Here is a 17,583-nt window from a genome sequence, read left to right as displayed (position 1 = left end):
ATCATCCCGGTTTCATTATATACATATTGCGACAGGGAACCAATTGGTTCAGTTTTAATTTGCAAGAATCAAAGCCTGTGTGCTTGACTTCTTCACACCACACTATTTTTGTGTATTACATCGTAGGGTATTGCAGTTCTATAGCTTGATTGTGTCTCATTTTGTTTAAACTACTAGGGCAGAGGATTCCCTTCTGCCACTGTTCAAAAGGAATTATTTCATTAGGAGACATGAGTTAGACATGTTGCTTGTTTCAAAATTTCGACACGTATTCTGATTTCAAACAAGGTAAGATCGCCTCTGTGACATCCACACTCCTTTACTGTGAATCAAGAACAACACACAAGGTGAGTTAACTCGTATTGCGATAATGCAAATTCTTTAAATGGCTCTTAGGAATGTGATGTAGGCCAGTAATAAGAAAACAATTGTAGGGAGTGGACCTAATAAGCATAGCCCCTTTCAATTAGTTGTTGGAACTCTGTAGAGGACTGCTGTAGATCGAAGTTAAACAGTAAGGAAGTCCAGACAGGTGATCTCTGATAGCAACGGGCTCAAATGTGTATGAATGTTTATCATGATTGTTCGTTGCTCGCAAGATTTCACTTTTATTATGTATTGCACTGTCCCCCTGGTAGAGTAGTGTAATTTGTGATAGCCAGCAGTTTGTATGAATGTGTGTTGTGTTTACGTAGCATAAACGTAGCTGAAAACCAACAGATACCTCCACATGGTCAAAGGCAAGTGTTAGTCAACGAGTGATAGTAGAGGAAGCTGCCTTAACTACCATGTATATTCCCCTACCTAGCTCAAACAACCTGAAAGGGGTGCTCCCCATTGTATCCATTCCCCCATATTTTTAGTGTCATTGTCACATTGTTAAAAACATTTCGTTTTTAGAAGTTGCATAATCACCAAGTATGTTTTTGCTTGTTCTTGATTGACGATGGAAGGTTATCACAATCTGTATTTTACTGTGTTTGAAATTTGAAAAGATTCTTGTTTTTTTGGATAAATGTAATTGTAACAATCTCTGGTCATAATAGTACATAGTAAGAAATGCACTAGGTCTTGTTTACACTTTTACAAAGAGCAATACATATGGGTATATTTGAAACCAGGAGCATGACTAACTTGTGTCTCCAATTGATTTTCCTATGATCTATGGCAGAAAAGGGAGAGGGAAGGGGGGCTCTCTTTCACAGTTTTCATTTAGCAGGATATATCCCCAGCTGTTTTACCAGGCCTAGCCCCACATAGTTTTTCAGTTTTTTTTAAACCACTTTATTGAATTACTTCATATAAAGTTCTGCAATTCACATACAAAGATTGTATTACGTTGCATTGGCATGAAACCCAACCATTAGCACTTAAACATTATTTAGATGACAAGACTTATTCGAGTAGAGGCGAAGTAGTAGTCCTACTTAGAATCCTATACCCTTATTCTTTGAAGTGAGCACGGGAAGAGGGTATAAAAAATGAAGCATAGTAAATATAACATATCAATTGAACGCATGTTGCTTACAGTAATTGGATCGATTCTGCAGCCTAATTTCGTTAGATTTTATTAGTGGAAATCCAAAACTCTGCATCAAAGTTCACAGTCCTATATTTGGGGCCACGCTTTATTACATCATTCCCCTCCATTCCTTCCTGTAGTGTCCGGTTCCAATAAGCATTCAGTGTCATATGGAAAGTAATAATGGTGGTCCCTTTTTCTCTTTTCCCTATACCTACCTGAAGGTCACGTACAGCATCCTGTCACAAAGTCGTACATAGTTTAGGGGGGGCATGTCATCTGACTCCTGCACAAGGTTGTCTATTTTTGCTTCCCAATTCTGCAGTCCGATTACATTTTCCAGAAGCTACTATTTGTAGGAAAGTATTCAGCTGTGGCCCACCTGGTTACATCAGATCGCCAGACATTTAGCATCATTGCACAGATATTCTTCCACCTCATGGCAGTTCTACATTTGGATAGGCACAACAGCAAATCTACTTGTTTCGCAAATGTGTCTGCAGAAATGGACCAGGTACAGCAGTTGCACATATCATTTGTCTAATAATTATTCATCCAAGTATGGAGGTAGTACAGAAAAACTGCACATCTTCGTGAAAAAAGTTAGCCTCAAACTCTTGACACTGTTGACAGCGTCCAAAGTTAATTGCAAATATCTTGTGCAGTTTAGTTGTGGTAGTTAGATTGAATACGTTCAAAGTGGACACCTTTGCTACATATGCAGTTGCTTTTTCCCAAAGACACACAGATGATGGATGGAATGCAGATCAAATCAAACATTCACCCCCAGTCTAGAGATCTGGGTTAGATCCATAATTAGTTTGCCACCATGCCACCCTAGTTTAGACCTTGCCATATGCAAATCAGTCTTGACCTTGTACCTCATTGGAACAGTCCAGCCTGACCTGCCAAGCCAGGTTCTCCCTGGACCAGAAACAAGCATCCTGGGATCGGTTTCGAGGCATCACCCCTAATCAGCCAGGCTAGCTTGAATACAATGGCACATTGAGCCCGGGACCCATGTCTGGGCATGCCTGGCGCACTTGGGGCGAGAAAGCAAAAGACACACATATGATGGATGGTATGCAGATCAAATCAAATATGCCCCCTAGTCAAGACATCTGGGTTAAATCCATTGTTCTTTTGCTCACCATGCCACCCTAGTTTCGACTCAGCCATTTGCAAATCAGTCCAGGGAGGACCTGGCCAGGTAGTTGGAGCTGGACTGTTCCCATTGGGTGCAAGGTCAAGACTGAAATACCTATGGCTGGGTTCAAACTGGAATGGCATGGGGAGCAAAAAAACCGACGGATTTAGGCCCAGATCTCTTTACTTGGTGAATGTGTGATGTTGTTCTGCATTCTGTCCATCAATTGTTCTTTTTGCATTTGTCACCCCGAGTGGGACGGGTATGCCCAGACGTGGGTCCCATGTTCTCCAGGCCCCTGGAGTTAAGCTATCCTGGCCGATAAGGCGGGAAACCCCGAAACCGGTCCTAGGATGCTTGTTTCCAGTGCAGGGGAGACCTGGCCTGGCAGGACTGGACTGTTCCCATTGGGCCCAGGGTCAAGACTGATTTGCATATGGCTGGGTTCAAACTGGAATGGCATGGGGAGCAAAAAAACCGACGGATTTAGGCCCAGATCTCTGTACTGGGTTGAATGTATGACGTTGTTCTGCATTCGGTCCATCAATTTTTCTTTTTGCAGTTGCTGTTTCCCAGTCATTATCTATAGCCTCCACCCATTTGTCTGTAACCTAGTATGGGGCTTGCCAGTGACTTCTAATTGAGTTCCATTTAAAGTTGAAACTGTTCACTTTTCACTCTCTACCATTAAAAATGATTGCACTACCTTGTTGATGTCTGGTTTGACCGCTCCTTCGTTCCTGTTCAGGGTTGGCCGCCTGGATAAGGCGACGGTTTCCCAAGAATTGTTCAATCGTATCCCTAATCTGTCTTTTATTCCCGCAAAGGTGCAAAGAGTTCTTGAGCATTACATATCTCCCATCATTACAAATGATTCTCACGACCACCTGTTCGCATCTCTGGTAGGCAGTACCCCTCTGAAACTAGTATAACATGTCCAGGGGAGCTTGTCGTCCTAAGACACTGCCGACCTATTTCTTTTCAGGTATTGATTTCAGCAGTATCTAGGAACCACCATAAACCCGGAAGAGAGAGAGAGAGAGAATGAGAATCTATCTATCTATCTATCTATCTATCTATCTACTCCAGTTTCGGTCACAGATCGAACACGGACAGACGCGTTTCGGCATCACGCCTTCCTCAATGTCACAGTCCGGTTTCAAACTACCTCCATATATACATCAAACATATTTTTTACTCTCCATGGCAGTCGACATAGAAAGAGGACTGGCAATGTCTGTAAACATAAAAGACAAATCGTTGATGGTATTATTCATGGTTATGGCGGCCATGATGTAGTGTTCAAAGAAATGTGGAAAAAATATATATATAATTATAATATAATGCCAAATTAATTCAACATGCTGTGCATAGATTTCAGAGGTCAAAGTAAGCAATTAATTCATTGTACTTACTTATGTCACAATATAATCAAAATTCTAATTCATGACATCCCAATTTGTTCCATCTAGAGTAGGCTGAGATTGTGCTATACAACGTAATCATATTTGATCCTCAATGGACATCACATGTTAACTAATTGTGCCCTGGATGGGCAGGATCCCCTCATAATTGTGCCCTGAATATATATATATATATATATATATATATATATATATATATATATATATATATATATATATATATATATATATATATATATATATATATATATATATATATATATATATATATATATATATATATATATATATATATATCCTACTGGCGGTCGCCAGTAGGTAGTTATAGTTAGGACCCCTTTTCCATAGGAAATCCGCAACATTCTATTTTGAATAACTTTGGCGCCGGTTGACGAATCCTCGCGAATTTCTCAAAATAGGTGGGGCGCTACGCTCCGCTCCTACCCTGAAAGTCTCGGGGGGATTCGTCAAGCGGGGGCTGAGATAAAAGGGGGTCCCAAAACGCGTTTTCCCCATGCATTTTTCCATAGGACCTTTAGACAGGGCTACAGCCCGAACGGCTGAACAGAATTACTAGAAATTTGGCAGAGAGGTAGTCCCTAGGTCAAGGAAGTGCCTTCTGTAGGTTTGGTGTAAATCTGTTCAGTAGATTCTGAGAAAATAGCCTTTAAATCAATATATATATCTGAGCCAGCTTACGGTACGCTTACCGTAAGCTTACCGTACGCGTACGGTGGCGTGCGCGAGCTCGATTCTGATTGGCTGTTACATCTAAGTAAACATTCGAATCGGTCGAAACCAGGAAGCGGCGGCCGCCATTTTCTCTCTCGCACTCTGAGGGGGGGCTGTAAACAAAGGCAAAAAACATATAAAGGGGCTGTTTAGACAGCGCCCATGCACATAGCCATGTTAGTTGAGTCCTCAAAGATCCCCTAAGGGCAAAAACGGTAAATTTTTATTTTTTGAAAATTTCGCCGATTACGCTTACCGTACACGTACGGTGCGCTTACGCTAAAAATTTTAATAAAAAAAAAAAAACACTCTCTGTGCATGGCGTATTATTGTCATCACTTACAAATTAAATTTAACAGATTACCTATCACAAGGAAGCGCATAATATGTCCTCCATGTGCGCACGGTGCCCACCTTGCGTGTACGGCACTAACTGCGTAAAGTGGGCGCGCGGTGCGCGAAGCGCACCGCGTGCTCACTGTGCGCGCACCGTGCGCGCACGGAACGAACTGCGTTAAGTGGGCGTGCACGCCACGAATGGCGTAAAGTACCTTAGCATTTAAAAAAACGTACAAATTCACTGAAAAAACCATAGGTTTCACACACGTTATAGTTAGGAATTAGCATTTAAAAAACCTTGCAAATTGACTGAAAAAACCATAGGTTTCACACATGTTATAGTTAGCGGAAATTTTACTGATAAAAAACCAATGAAATTCCCCCGTTCTAGTTAGTGCAGGCAACTATAACTCACGCGACCGCAATCTTCTGCTGATGACATATGTGTCTTTATGAAAAAAAAATATTTGTAATATATGTATAGCTAAAAATGTATGGAAGAAGACATGGGCAAATAAGTGTCTAAATACAGTATTAGCATCAGCAGAGGATTGCGGTCGCGTGAGTTATAGTTGCCTGCACTAACTATAACGGGGGAATTTCATTGTTTTTTTTATCAGTAAAATTTCCGCTAACTATAACATGTGTGAAACCTATGGTTTTTTCAGTGAATATATATATATATATGAAACGCAGTCCACCTACTGTTTTTATACTTTTGTTTTTTTGCCCTCCCCCGTGTCATGTGATCAAAGTAAACATGAAAAACATACTACATTGTTGTTTCCTCATAGTCTGTTTTTACAGTCGATGTGCTCTGTTAATGATGCATATTTGCTTTGCTATGGACTGTTGTTGATCTAGCATATCCAACAATCATGACTCATTTTATAAAGTGCCTGTGCTTATTGATAACTGCATAAATGCAATGATGTCTTAAAATGGTGTATCTTTACGGTACAGTGTTACAATTCGGCATTATTATGTTACATATAGTAAATAAATATTCACATATATAATTAAATATTATGTCATTCATTTCGTGATAATAAATATATATAAATAAATTCATATATATAAAATACGAATAAAAAAACCTGTTAAACATTTCGATATATCTGCAATTAAAAGACAATTGAATAAAAGTATCACCTTGGTCGTCGTGCAAAACTCGCATTTTGTAAATATGTTGGATCACGGATAGTTAATGCATATGGTGCTAATTAAAGTGCAAAAATAAATTGTTAGTGTTTGGATAGGACAACCGCCTATACCAACCTATAAAGTGCAAATGCTATAATATTATGTTAGTGCATAAACAAAGTTTATAAAATATATGGTGGGTTTAAAAAAAAAATGGGTTTGCAGCTGAGGATCTCAAAGTGCATATGTCTTTTTCATATAGGGTACATTACAGAAAATTATGTAAGTCCTCTGTATTGTTCAGCCCTCTGGGGTGTCTGCTTTCTAGCTCGAAGATCATTTTGGACTCTAGTTGACATAGTGATCTTTCCATGTTGCCCCCTCTGCGGTGGTTTGGGACTGTCGCAATCACATAATATTTTAGGCACTTCAGGTCATTGCCATGTGTCAACTTAAAATGCCTGGCTACTGGGTACGCTGTGTCGTTAACGATCGCTCGCAGATGTTGTAAAATTCTGACATGCACCTGTAGCTTTGTGCTTCCCACATATCATAGGCCACAGGTGCATGTCAGAACATACACAGCGTACTCCGTCTTGCAATTGTAGCTGCCTTCGATCTTCATTTCCATGGGACTAAATGGGGTCATACATTTTGTAGTATTTTCCCTGAATCTGCATGCTCGACATGAAGAGCATTTGTAGAACTCATGTCATGGTTGTAGCCATATTGTATTTTTCTTATGGATTTCAGGGCTACTTCTGACAATTTGGGATCGCATTGAAATTCCCTTTCTGAAAGTAATGGTGGGATTGTCTGAGAGGTCTGGGGCCAAAACTACGTCTGTGAGAACTATAGGCCAATTTCTTTTAATAATTGACCTAATTTGTCTTTCCTGTTGTTTGAAAGTGAGGACGAGTCTGGGCGTATTGACTTCTCGTATCTGGTCTATGTTTCTAGTTTTCGTCTCTAGCAGGGATTCCCTTGATTTGATGGCCACTTTAGCCACTGCCTCATTGAGGATTGATGTGCTGTATCCTCTCTGTCTGAACCTCATTAGTGCCTCTTGTGTGCACCCCTCCTGATCTTCTGCGGTACTACATATTTATTCTAAGGACTTCCCCATAGGGTATACTGTTTGGGGTGTGCAATGGACGCATGAAGCATCAAGTTTTCAGCTGTTGTTTTTCTATGCAGAGTGGTTGTGATGTGTCATTCATTAATGTATACTCACATCTAGAAAATCAACACTCTTTTCGCTGATATATGAGGTGAATCTTAAATTATCAGAGTTATTATTGATGTTGTTTATGAACATTGTGGCTCTTTCCTCACTACCCTGCCAAACAATAAAAACATCATCTATATACCGAAGCCAATGCTTCACATGCTTGGTATACATTTCTGAGTGAGTTGACCTGAGGGCCTGCTCCTCCCACCAGCCCACCGTGTGGCAGGCACAGCTGGGGGAGAAGCAGGACCCCATAGCCACACCCCTCAGTTGTTTATAGATTTGATTTCCAAACATGAAGTAGTTGTTGTTGAGGCTCCATGTTATGCATTCCATAATAATTTTGTTATGTTCGTAACATTCTGCAGGCCTCGTAGCTAGGAAATGTTTCATCGCTGCCAGTCCTCTTTTGTGGTCTATACATTTTTATTTTTTATTGAAACAAACTTTCGCGACACAGCACACAACCCGGAGGCCGGCAGCACCAATGGTAACATTACTTGACTAACAGGACACAGCTTCCATGCCTACAACCCAACGGGCCGGCATAACACTTGTGTAGTAGCATCCCACTGTCTTTTGATGAGCCTGTCACAGCATATGCCACGAGTTTATTCACAACAAAACCTAATGTAACTTTACCAGTAAACCCCCCCCCCCTTCTACCCCTGCACCTACCATATTCAAATGGACTGTACTGCTACCCTGTGTGTCGTGTGATGCATATGAGTGATGTAGTTGGACTGATCTTCTATACCCTTTCATGTCACTTGTCTTGGATTTACGCCTTTACCCGAGATCCCAGTCAGATACGGTTAGTGATTACCCCCAGCCCCGGCCGCTCAACCACAGCACATTTGCTTAGTTCCTGCATAGGTCTGAACCTCCCGCGTCTAGCCAGGTGGCAAATGGTTGCCAAATATCCAGAGGTCTGGTTCTTCTAGGCATTAATTCCCAATAATTGGACAGCTGGTCCCTGCAGTATATTACATTATTCAACCATGCCGCTATTGTAGGGCCCTGTCGCTTCTTCCAATTAAGCGCAACCTGCCTTTTAGATAACAAGAGCAGCATGGACGTAAGTTTTCGGGACCTCTGCCACGTAGCCCAGGAGTGCTGTCAGCGGGGATGCCCTTACCTTGGTGTTAGTTATTTGCCTGATATACCCCAAGACTGCCATCCAAAAGCACTCAACAGGTCTGCAGTACCATGCCAGATGGGAGAATGTGGCCTCTTGGGCCCCACATCTCCAGCATTTCGTGTCCGGGTAAATGCCCATACAATGCAGTTGGGAGGGCGTCCGGTACAATCTATGTAGAAAGTTAAAATGAATTAGTCTTAGTCTATAATTTGGGGAGAGGTTTTCTAATTGTGAACAGCAATATTGCCATTGTTTTTCCGTGATGGTGAGATTGGAGTCATTCTCCCAATCTGCTCTTGTGGTGCATATGATTAGAGGTGACTCTTTTTGCTGTAAATTCTCGTAATCAATCTACGGGGTGAGGGGTTAACCAATATATTCTGTAGTGCAGGAGGCGCTTGTGGAAATGACAAGTATCTAGCGCGGCATGCAGCCCTAATCTGATAGTACAGCAATGTGTCCGACGCCGTGGGTGTATCGGGGCTGCACATTTGCTGTAACGACAGAAATGTGTCACCCGGAAATAGATTGCTGCCTCTTTCCAGTGCTCGTGCCTCCGCTCTTAATGCAATTGCTTTGTCCATTAATGGAGTTAGTAGCGGGTTACCTCCTATTGGCATATGGATGGGGCGTAAAGTTCCTTAAATTTGGCTCTCCGCGCAATTCCCGTCCATGCCCACCTCATGGTTTCTACTGTGTCAATTTCTGAGTGTGGTCTCTTGTAAGGCTGATAGATTGCCGTGTTTAGAGGCATGGGGGCTACCTTATCTATTTCTACTGCCACGTGTGGCTGAAACGGTGTTGGGTGTTGCCAGAAGTGCAAGTACTGCGCTTGTGCGCTGTATGCATAAAGTTAAAAATCGGGAATCTCCCAGTCCTCCTTGAGCAAATGGCAGGGTCAGCAGCTTCCAGGCAGCCCTAGGCTGCTTGCCCGCCCACACCAGTTCTATCATATTGGATATCAGCTTCTGGAAAAAGTGTGTATTCAACGGCATTGGAATGTTTACAAACAAATATAATAGTTTGGGCAGGATTACCATCTTGATGATGGATATGCGACCCATCAGTGACAGTGGAAGTTGTCTCCATCGCTTGATCTTGCTCTCTATCCAGTCCATCACTTTCCCATAGTTCACAAGCCATATTTCCTGGAGTGATCTGCTTACCCATATTCCCAAATACTTAACTTCACCATTTGCCCACTGAATAGGAAATTCTACGTCCACTGGGGTAGTTTCCTCTGTGAGTGGGATGATCACCGATTTTGACCAGTTTACCTGGATTCCTGTGAGCCCACCATATCGGATGATCTCTCTCATTACAGCTGTGAAGTTTTCTTTCGGGTTAGTTAGATATATTATCATATCGTCTGCATACATAGAGATCAACAGTCCCCTGGACGTGAATCCTATGCTCCGCTGCGTGTGGTGCTGACGCAGCCGGGCTGCCAGTGGCTCAGTGGCGATGGCAAACAACAAGGCCGACAGTGGGCATCCCTGTCTTGTTCCCCTTGTTATGGCAAAAGGCTCTGACATTTGTCCATTAATCTTGACTCGCGCCATAGGGCCTGCATATAGCAACTGTATTTGTCGGATGAATAGGGGGCTAAACCCTAAGCGGGGTAGCAGTGTAAACAGGAACCGTCACTCCAGCGAGTCAAATGCCTTCGTGGCATCTAACAACGTGGCTATTGCTTGAACATGTGGAGCTAGATAATGTAGCAGACCAAATAACGTACGCAAGTTATGTGCCTTTGAGCGGCCCGGTATAAAGCCAGATTGGTCCGGCAGCGCTATCTGCGGCAGCATAGGTTGCAGCCGGTTTGCTATGAGTTTGGCGTATATTTTTGCGTCTATATTAATTAGGGAGAGGGGCCGGTACGAATCAGGTGCAGTAGGATCTTTATCTGGCAGGGTGATAATGGTGGCCTCACGTAAGGTGGGCGGGAGGAACCCTGTCTCCATCGCCTCCAGGTATACCTGCAGGAGGCGTGGGGCTATTAAGTCAGAATATTCCTTATAAAAGGCTGCAGTCAGCCCGTCCGCTCCCGGAGCTTTTCCCGCCGGCATGCTTCCGATCACTTGTTTAGTATCTTCAACCGTGATGGGGAGCTCCATGTATTGTCTAGCACTGTCACTAAACCAGGCCAGCGCCATAGTGTCCAAATAGTCCACTGTGTCAGACCGTGGAGTATTGGACTGGGATGTTTAGAGCTTCTCATAGTACCTGGACATCGTAGTGAGGATTTTTGGCGGTGTTCTGACCCTTTCACCGCCTTCTGTAGACAGTTCAGTTATATAGTCAGCTCCCTTGGGTGTTCTCAGTAGGCCTGCTATATTGTGGTCTATATATGTATACAATGACTCTATATCTAGAGTTATGAACCTCATGTTGTCTCCCCATTGTATACTCTTGATTTTATTCAAAAAGTCTCCTGTGGCTTTTACGCAAGTTGGGAGATCCTTAACCAAGTATTGTAAAAAAGTAGTCCACATACTGAGATATTTGTTCTCCCATACTGTTGATGGCGGAGATTATCGGTCGTCTTGGGATTGGACTGATATTTTTGTGAGTTTTTGGCACAAAGTAGATTGCTGGAATCACCGGATATTCTACCCATAGGAATTTAAATTCTTCTCCCGATATCATGTCATTATATATATATATATATATATATATATATATATATATATATATATATATATATATATATATATATATATATATATATATATATATATATATATATATATATATATATATATATATATATATATATATATATATATATATTACCTACTGGCGGTCGCCAGTAGGTAGTTATAGTTAGGACCCCTTTTCCATAGGAAAACCTCAACATTCTATTTTGAATAACTTTGGCGCCGGTCGATGAATCCTCGCGAATTTCTCAAAATAGGTGGGGCGCTACGCTCCGCTCCTACCCTGAAAGTCTCGGGGGGATCCGTCAAGCGGGGGCTGAGATAAAAGGGGGGTCCCAAAACGCGTTTTCCCCATGCATTTTTCCATAGGACCTTTAGAACGAGCTACAGCCCGAACGGCTGAACAGAATTACTCGAAATTTGGCAGAGAGGTAGTCCCTAGGTCAAGGAAGTGCCTTTTGTAGGTTTGGTGTACATCTGTTCAGTAGATTCTGAGAAAATAGCCTTTAAATCAATATATATATCTGAGCCCGCTTACGGTACGCTTACCGTACGCTTACCGTAAGCGTACGGTGGCGTGCGCGAGCGCGATTCTGATTGGCTCTTAGATCTTAGTAAACATTCGAATCGGCCGAAACCAGGAAGCGGCGGCCGCCATTTTGTGTATTTCACTCAGAAAAAAAAGAGTGAAAACAAGAAAAGGGGGCAATGAGGAGAGTTACAGACCCCCTTACATTTGTGAGGGGGTCAAAGAAGGACTGTAAAGTACAAAGAAAACATTTATTGATTTTAAAAAAAATCACGGGGTACGCGTACGGTAAGCTTACGGTAAGCGTACGGTAGAAAAAAAAAAAAAAAAAAATGAAAATCAGATTTAAGTGTTTAGATATTAGGGGGCTCTAAAAAGAGCCGTTGTGTTTATGAAATGATTTTTTAGTGGTACCTACAAGTAAGTACCGATGCAGAGTCTAAGGTTCAAGAGGAAGACTCTGTTCCCTTCATCATTGAAGTGCACACCATCTCCTCTATAAATGTCTTGCATGTCATAACGCAAGTTGTTGTGGTAAATGGCACCCATACCATAGTCACGGAGGAAAGCAGAAACAGATTTGTTGACGTGCTTTCTTGCTTTGTCATCGCACCGCGTAAAGTGGGCGCTCACTGTGCGCGCACGGTGCGCGAAGCGCACCGTGCGCGCACGGAACGAACTGCGTTAAGTGGGCGCGCACGCCACGAATGGCGTAAAGTAACTTAGCATTTAAAAAACCGTACAAATTCACTGAAAAAACCATAGGTTTCACACACGTTATAGTTAGGAATTAGCATTTAAAAAACCTTGCAAATTCACTGAAAAAACCATAGGTTTCACACATGTTATAGTTAGCGGAAATTTTACTGATAAAAAACCAATGAAATTCCCCCGTTATAGTTAGTGCAGGCAACTATAACTCACGCGACCGCAATCTTCTGCTGATGACATATGTGTCTTTATGAAAAAAAAATATTTGTAATATATGTATAGCTAAAAATGTATGGAAGAAGACATGGGCAAATAAGTGTCTAAATACAGTATTAGCATCCGCAGAGGATTGCGGTCGCGTGAGTTATAGTTGCCTGCACTAACTATAACGGGGGAATTTCATTGGTTTTTTTATCAGTAAAATTTCCGCTAACTATAACATGTGTGAAACCTATGGTTTTTTCAGTGAATTTGCAAGGTTTTTTAAATGCTAATTCCTAACTATAACGTGTGTGAAACCTATGGTTTTTTCAGTGAATATATATATATATATATATGTGTGTGTTCTATAACTCCCAGCACTTCCTTTATGAATAGGTGGTGCATTGTATCCATTGTGAATTATCCTATGTCATGGCATCCTTCATTCCTTTGCTCACCCTGCCAACTCTCTAAAGAACATTTGGGGTAAGATCGTTCAGTATTTTGTTGACAAAATAAGATAGATGGGAAAGTATCGCAATTTTAGCCATTGAGACCCTAATCATCACTGAACAGTGAAATCATTGTAGGCACTCTTAAAACCTAATCACGCTCAAGGCTGTATAGACTTTATCCATAATCAAGACTGAATCCATATGGAATACTTGAACCCCTCACATGTTTAACTTGCAATGACCTGTGACTACGGGGATCGGACCAAGGTCATAAGCATGTTTTTCTTGTCCGACCTCTCTCTCGCTCTCTCTCTCTCTCGCTCTCGCTCTCGCTCTTCTCTCCTCTCCCTCCCTCTCTTTCTTTCTCTTTCCTCCTTTATCCTTTGTTTACATAGTGAGTTATTTTCCTCACCTTTCTCTCTTTTTGGTCTTACTGTACTGTCTTGTCCCTGTCCTTTTGCCATTTCTCTTTTTCTTTAGTTGTTTCCCCTTTCTTTCGCGCTTTTCTCTCCATACCTTGCATAGCGACAGACATACTGCATGCCTTTTCAGAGGGACACCTGTTTATCAGCAGTAATTAATCAAGTATATTGCAACTTTGTTGGTCACCGCCTTGCACGTCCCCCAAAAGCAGGCTGTAGTCAGGTCACAGTAGTTATTATTCATTGTTTATCCTGCTTGCACTGACACCATAAGTAAGTGAGTGGACCCTGCCAGCATGCGAATGCATATGCCCCACCCTTGCACTATAGGGCCTGCGGGTAGTGATAGGGGCTGTTGTGCCTGTCCTCAGATACATTCCACAGAGGTGGAAGCAAAGATGCACGTGGCATGAATAGCACTGTAAGGTTATTGTAAGCATTAATTGACCCCAAGGTCATTACAACTCCTGCTGCACACTTAGTCATGCGGTTTTCAGACACAAATCAGTAGTGTGTTCTTTATAACGACAAATGAATGCAAGCTGTTAATGCAGCAAAAGTTATATAGGCAAACCACGTTAGTCTTTGCTACATTCGATGCAAGCCTTCTTGTAATGCATGGTTATTCCATTCACATACCAGGTAGTGGAAATCGCATTGTGACTTGTGCAGGCCCTACTTGCATCTGTAAAACATAAAAGAGCATACTGTGCCTGTTTCTTAAACCTTACTCCTGCGGTAGTGCTATGAGCAACTCGTGTACGAAGAGAATCACATTAGGGGCCGCTGTGCATGCGTTCAAATGCTGGCCACTGCTTTTAGCATTTCCTGTGCAATTGTACATTTTCCTCCCAAAAAACACTGCAGCATCTCTACAGGTAGACCAGCTCTAAAGCACAGAGTAAAAAGGGAACTTCTCTTCTTGTAATGGACTCCAGGTTTAAATGAAAATGGAATGAAATAAAGACAGTGCAGTATAACTGTTCAGACATTCCCTTTAAAACGAGCGCTAATATAATGTCTTAGAAATTAAGATGCATACCTTCTAGAGCCAGAAGTTTAACTTAACAGCAGTACAGTAAATGAAATGCAGGTCCAGTTGTACAGGTTCCTTCCTTGGTTAAGAAACCGATTACCCTGACCAACACTTGCACACGTTTGTATGCTTACCCTCACCCACAAACACCATCACACACACAAGCCTTCACATCAGAACTCCTGCCTGTCCAGCACTTTTCCTACTACTCGAGTCTTATTGTGTGGTGATCCAAGCTCCTAGGTACTTCTGGCCAACTGAGGCATTAAAACCACCAGTATACCTATGACAGATAAATGTATCTAAATGTTTGTCACCATCATCATCTTCTTCAGTGGACTGCCACCATCGTCCAAGCACAGAGGCACAGTGCCTATTTTAAGCTGGGCCTATGTTGATTTTATTCTCTTCACACATTCCTACACAAACTCTCGTCCAGAAATGGCTTACTGATGTGTACCTTAAAGGATTCACATCACATCTTATGATAAATCCCTAGATTCCATCATCATTAGCAAGACCTAGTTCAGAGCATCCATAGCTATATAAACCCAGACTGCATGGTACCTCCTTCAGAACATAAAGGCTTATTTTACACAGAATTCAGGACCGCCATGTAAGCCTTGATTCTCACTGGGTGGAAGTGCCTTGCTTGCGAGTCCCAATGTTTCCACCTAAGAACATCCTCAAAGTTGCCATCCAAATCATCAAAGGTGTACCCCAGGCACTCCTCTGACACCCCGGGACTGACTTATCCTATGGAGGTTACATCGTCTTTAATATTCGCTGTGTAATCTGGAAGGCAGTCTCCACCTGCACACTGTCATACCCATCTGAGAAAACCACTATTACAGGTGACCAACTAATTGGACAGAGCATTGACACTGTCTGACAGAATGAATGGAACCAACTATCTAGCATTCTGTGACTTGGCAAATGGCGAGCCGTTGGACAAGCAGACTGTTATCTTTATTCTGCATTTTTTGCTCTGTTATTGAAGTTTTAGTTTTAAGTGGTGCCAAATAGGTTGTCTTCCAGCCAGTTCATTGCTTTTGGTTATACAAATGAATATTAAAAGTGTTAGTAAGACTGCTCTGCGCACTGGCTGCAGTTCTAGTAACTAATTGCGCCTTCAGGGCTGCAGACCATGATGGTTTTGCAAGTGAATCATTTTTGATTCACATGCTGTGCATTAGTCTGCCAATACTGAAATCAGTGTGTAATCTGGTTTTTGTTTCCCTCGCTTTTTCTCCCATTGTGTTATTGAGTGCTATTTCTCACACCAAAATCCTCTTGCAAGTAACTTTGACTTATCGAGTGGCTGAAAATGTAGTCTGTAAGGTGCTTCAGGTCTCTTAACAAGCCTTGTAAGTGTCACTTATCCTGAAATATATTTCTGTCATAGGGAGCAGCCATCCTTGGAACCAGGGGAGATTCGATGGCTTCGGTATCATGAAGAAATTGAAAGCAGCAGTGATGAGGAGAATGAGCCTGTCAGCCAGTTTGTCCACCCAGGATTTTTCATGTTGGATGGAAACAACAATCTGGAGGATGACTCCAGCATGAGTGAAGATTTAGATGTAGAGTGGAGGTATGCAACTTTATTTAGAAAAACAGTCTTTTGACTCGTGGTGGATCAATGGCAATTTTTTATGCTGGTTCATGCATTTCATGAAACTTCATAGATAAGACATTGTGGGGTAGATTACTTGCCATGGCAACAATTTCTATGGCATTTATTTATGTTTGCAACATGGCCTTTGACCCCGTAAAGTAGATTCGCTTTTCTATTAAATGAAAGATTGATTTTGCATTCATTATAATGGGTGGACAGATCTCTTCCAGGGGATCTTCATCAATAGTCATATCTACTGAATATTCTCGTCCATGTACCGGGACCCCGAGGTACATAATATGGGGTAGAAAAGTGTGTGACACCTCTGCTTGCTTCCTTAAAGGTGTCTAGTGCATCGGCCCTCTTGGGGTGCTACAATAGGTCTATATGGAACTCTCTTGAAAGGTTCAAAGACAAATTGCCCAAGGAAGATTGGCAGGATTTTGAGGAAGGCCTAGTAGCGAACCAGATGATTAGTGCAGCAGCAGATAGTGCAACCCTTGCAGCACATGCTTATTCCCATGGAATGTGCGCTCGACGTTCGTCTTGGCTCAGACTTACTGTACTTTAGCCAGAAGCCCAACAATACATTTTTTATCTGCCCTTTAGCGGTAATTCACTCTTTGGATCCCATAAAGATGACAAAATAGCCAAGATGAAGGCGGAACTCAACACTCTGAAGGCGGTGGGTCTGGAAAAGAGAAAAGATTTCCATTGAAGGTACAGGCCATACGATCGCAAGCCCTATCATCTGAGGGTTCAAGTCCCTCAACAGTCTTAATGTCAGCAGCAACATCAACCCAGAGTGATCTACCAAGGTCGCGTCTCTACACTTGGCCACGCCAGACCTCTACCAAGACACCTCGCAGCAATGAACAATCGCTTCCTCAGTCGCCGTTCTATACTCCTGTTGAGGGAAGTATGTCAATCATCTTCAAGAGTGGTGCAACATTACAAAAGATCAGTGGGTTTTGAATACGCTGCAAAACGAGTACTCTCTACAGTTTTGTCATCCACCCCGGCGATTCCTCCAGTAAAATCGGTCTGCCACCAGTTAAAACTACTGGAACGAGAAGTTTCCACTCTACTACAAAAGTCCACTAACGCGGAATCACACAGAGAAAAGGCAGTGTACTCTCAATATTTTCTGGTGCAAAAGAAAGGTCCCAACGTGGAATTCAGACTGATATTGGACTTACTTCTCCTGAACAAGGCCACCTGCAGAGAGAACTTTTGCATGCTGGCACTCCATCAAATATATCCTCACCTCCCCCA

General features: G+C 42.2%; 1 protein-coding gene across 1 annotated transcript in view; it reads left to right on the top strand.

Annotated features, from left to right (window-relative positions):
- Positions 1–17,583, top strand: part of PJA2 (praja ring finger ubiquitin ligase 2) — a 202,257-nt gene that overhangs the window by 77,916 nt on the left and 106,758 nt on the right. The window contains exon 5 of the mRNA XM_085632581.1: positions 16,099–16,284. Coding sequence (XP_085488707.1) covers positions 16,099–16,284 — 186 coding nt within the window. The remainder of the gene's footprint in view (positions 1–16,098; positions 16,285–17,583) is intronic.

Source organism: Triturus cristatus, chromosome 2_1 (assembly GCF_964204655.1).
Source record: "Triturus cristatus chromosome 2_1, aTriCri1.1, whole genome shotgun sequence".
NCBI classification, from domain to species: Eukaryota; Metazoa; Chordata; class Amphibia; order Caudata; family Salamandridae; genus Triturus; species Triturus cristatus.
The sequence above is the reverse complement of the archived record's forward strand: the minus strand, read 5'-3'. Positions and strand labels throughout refer to the sequence as shown.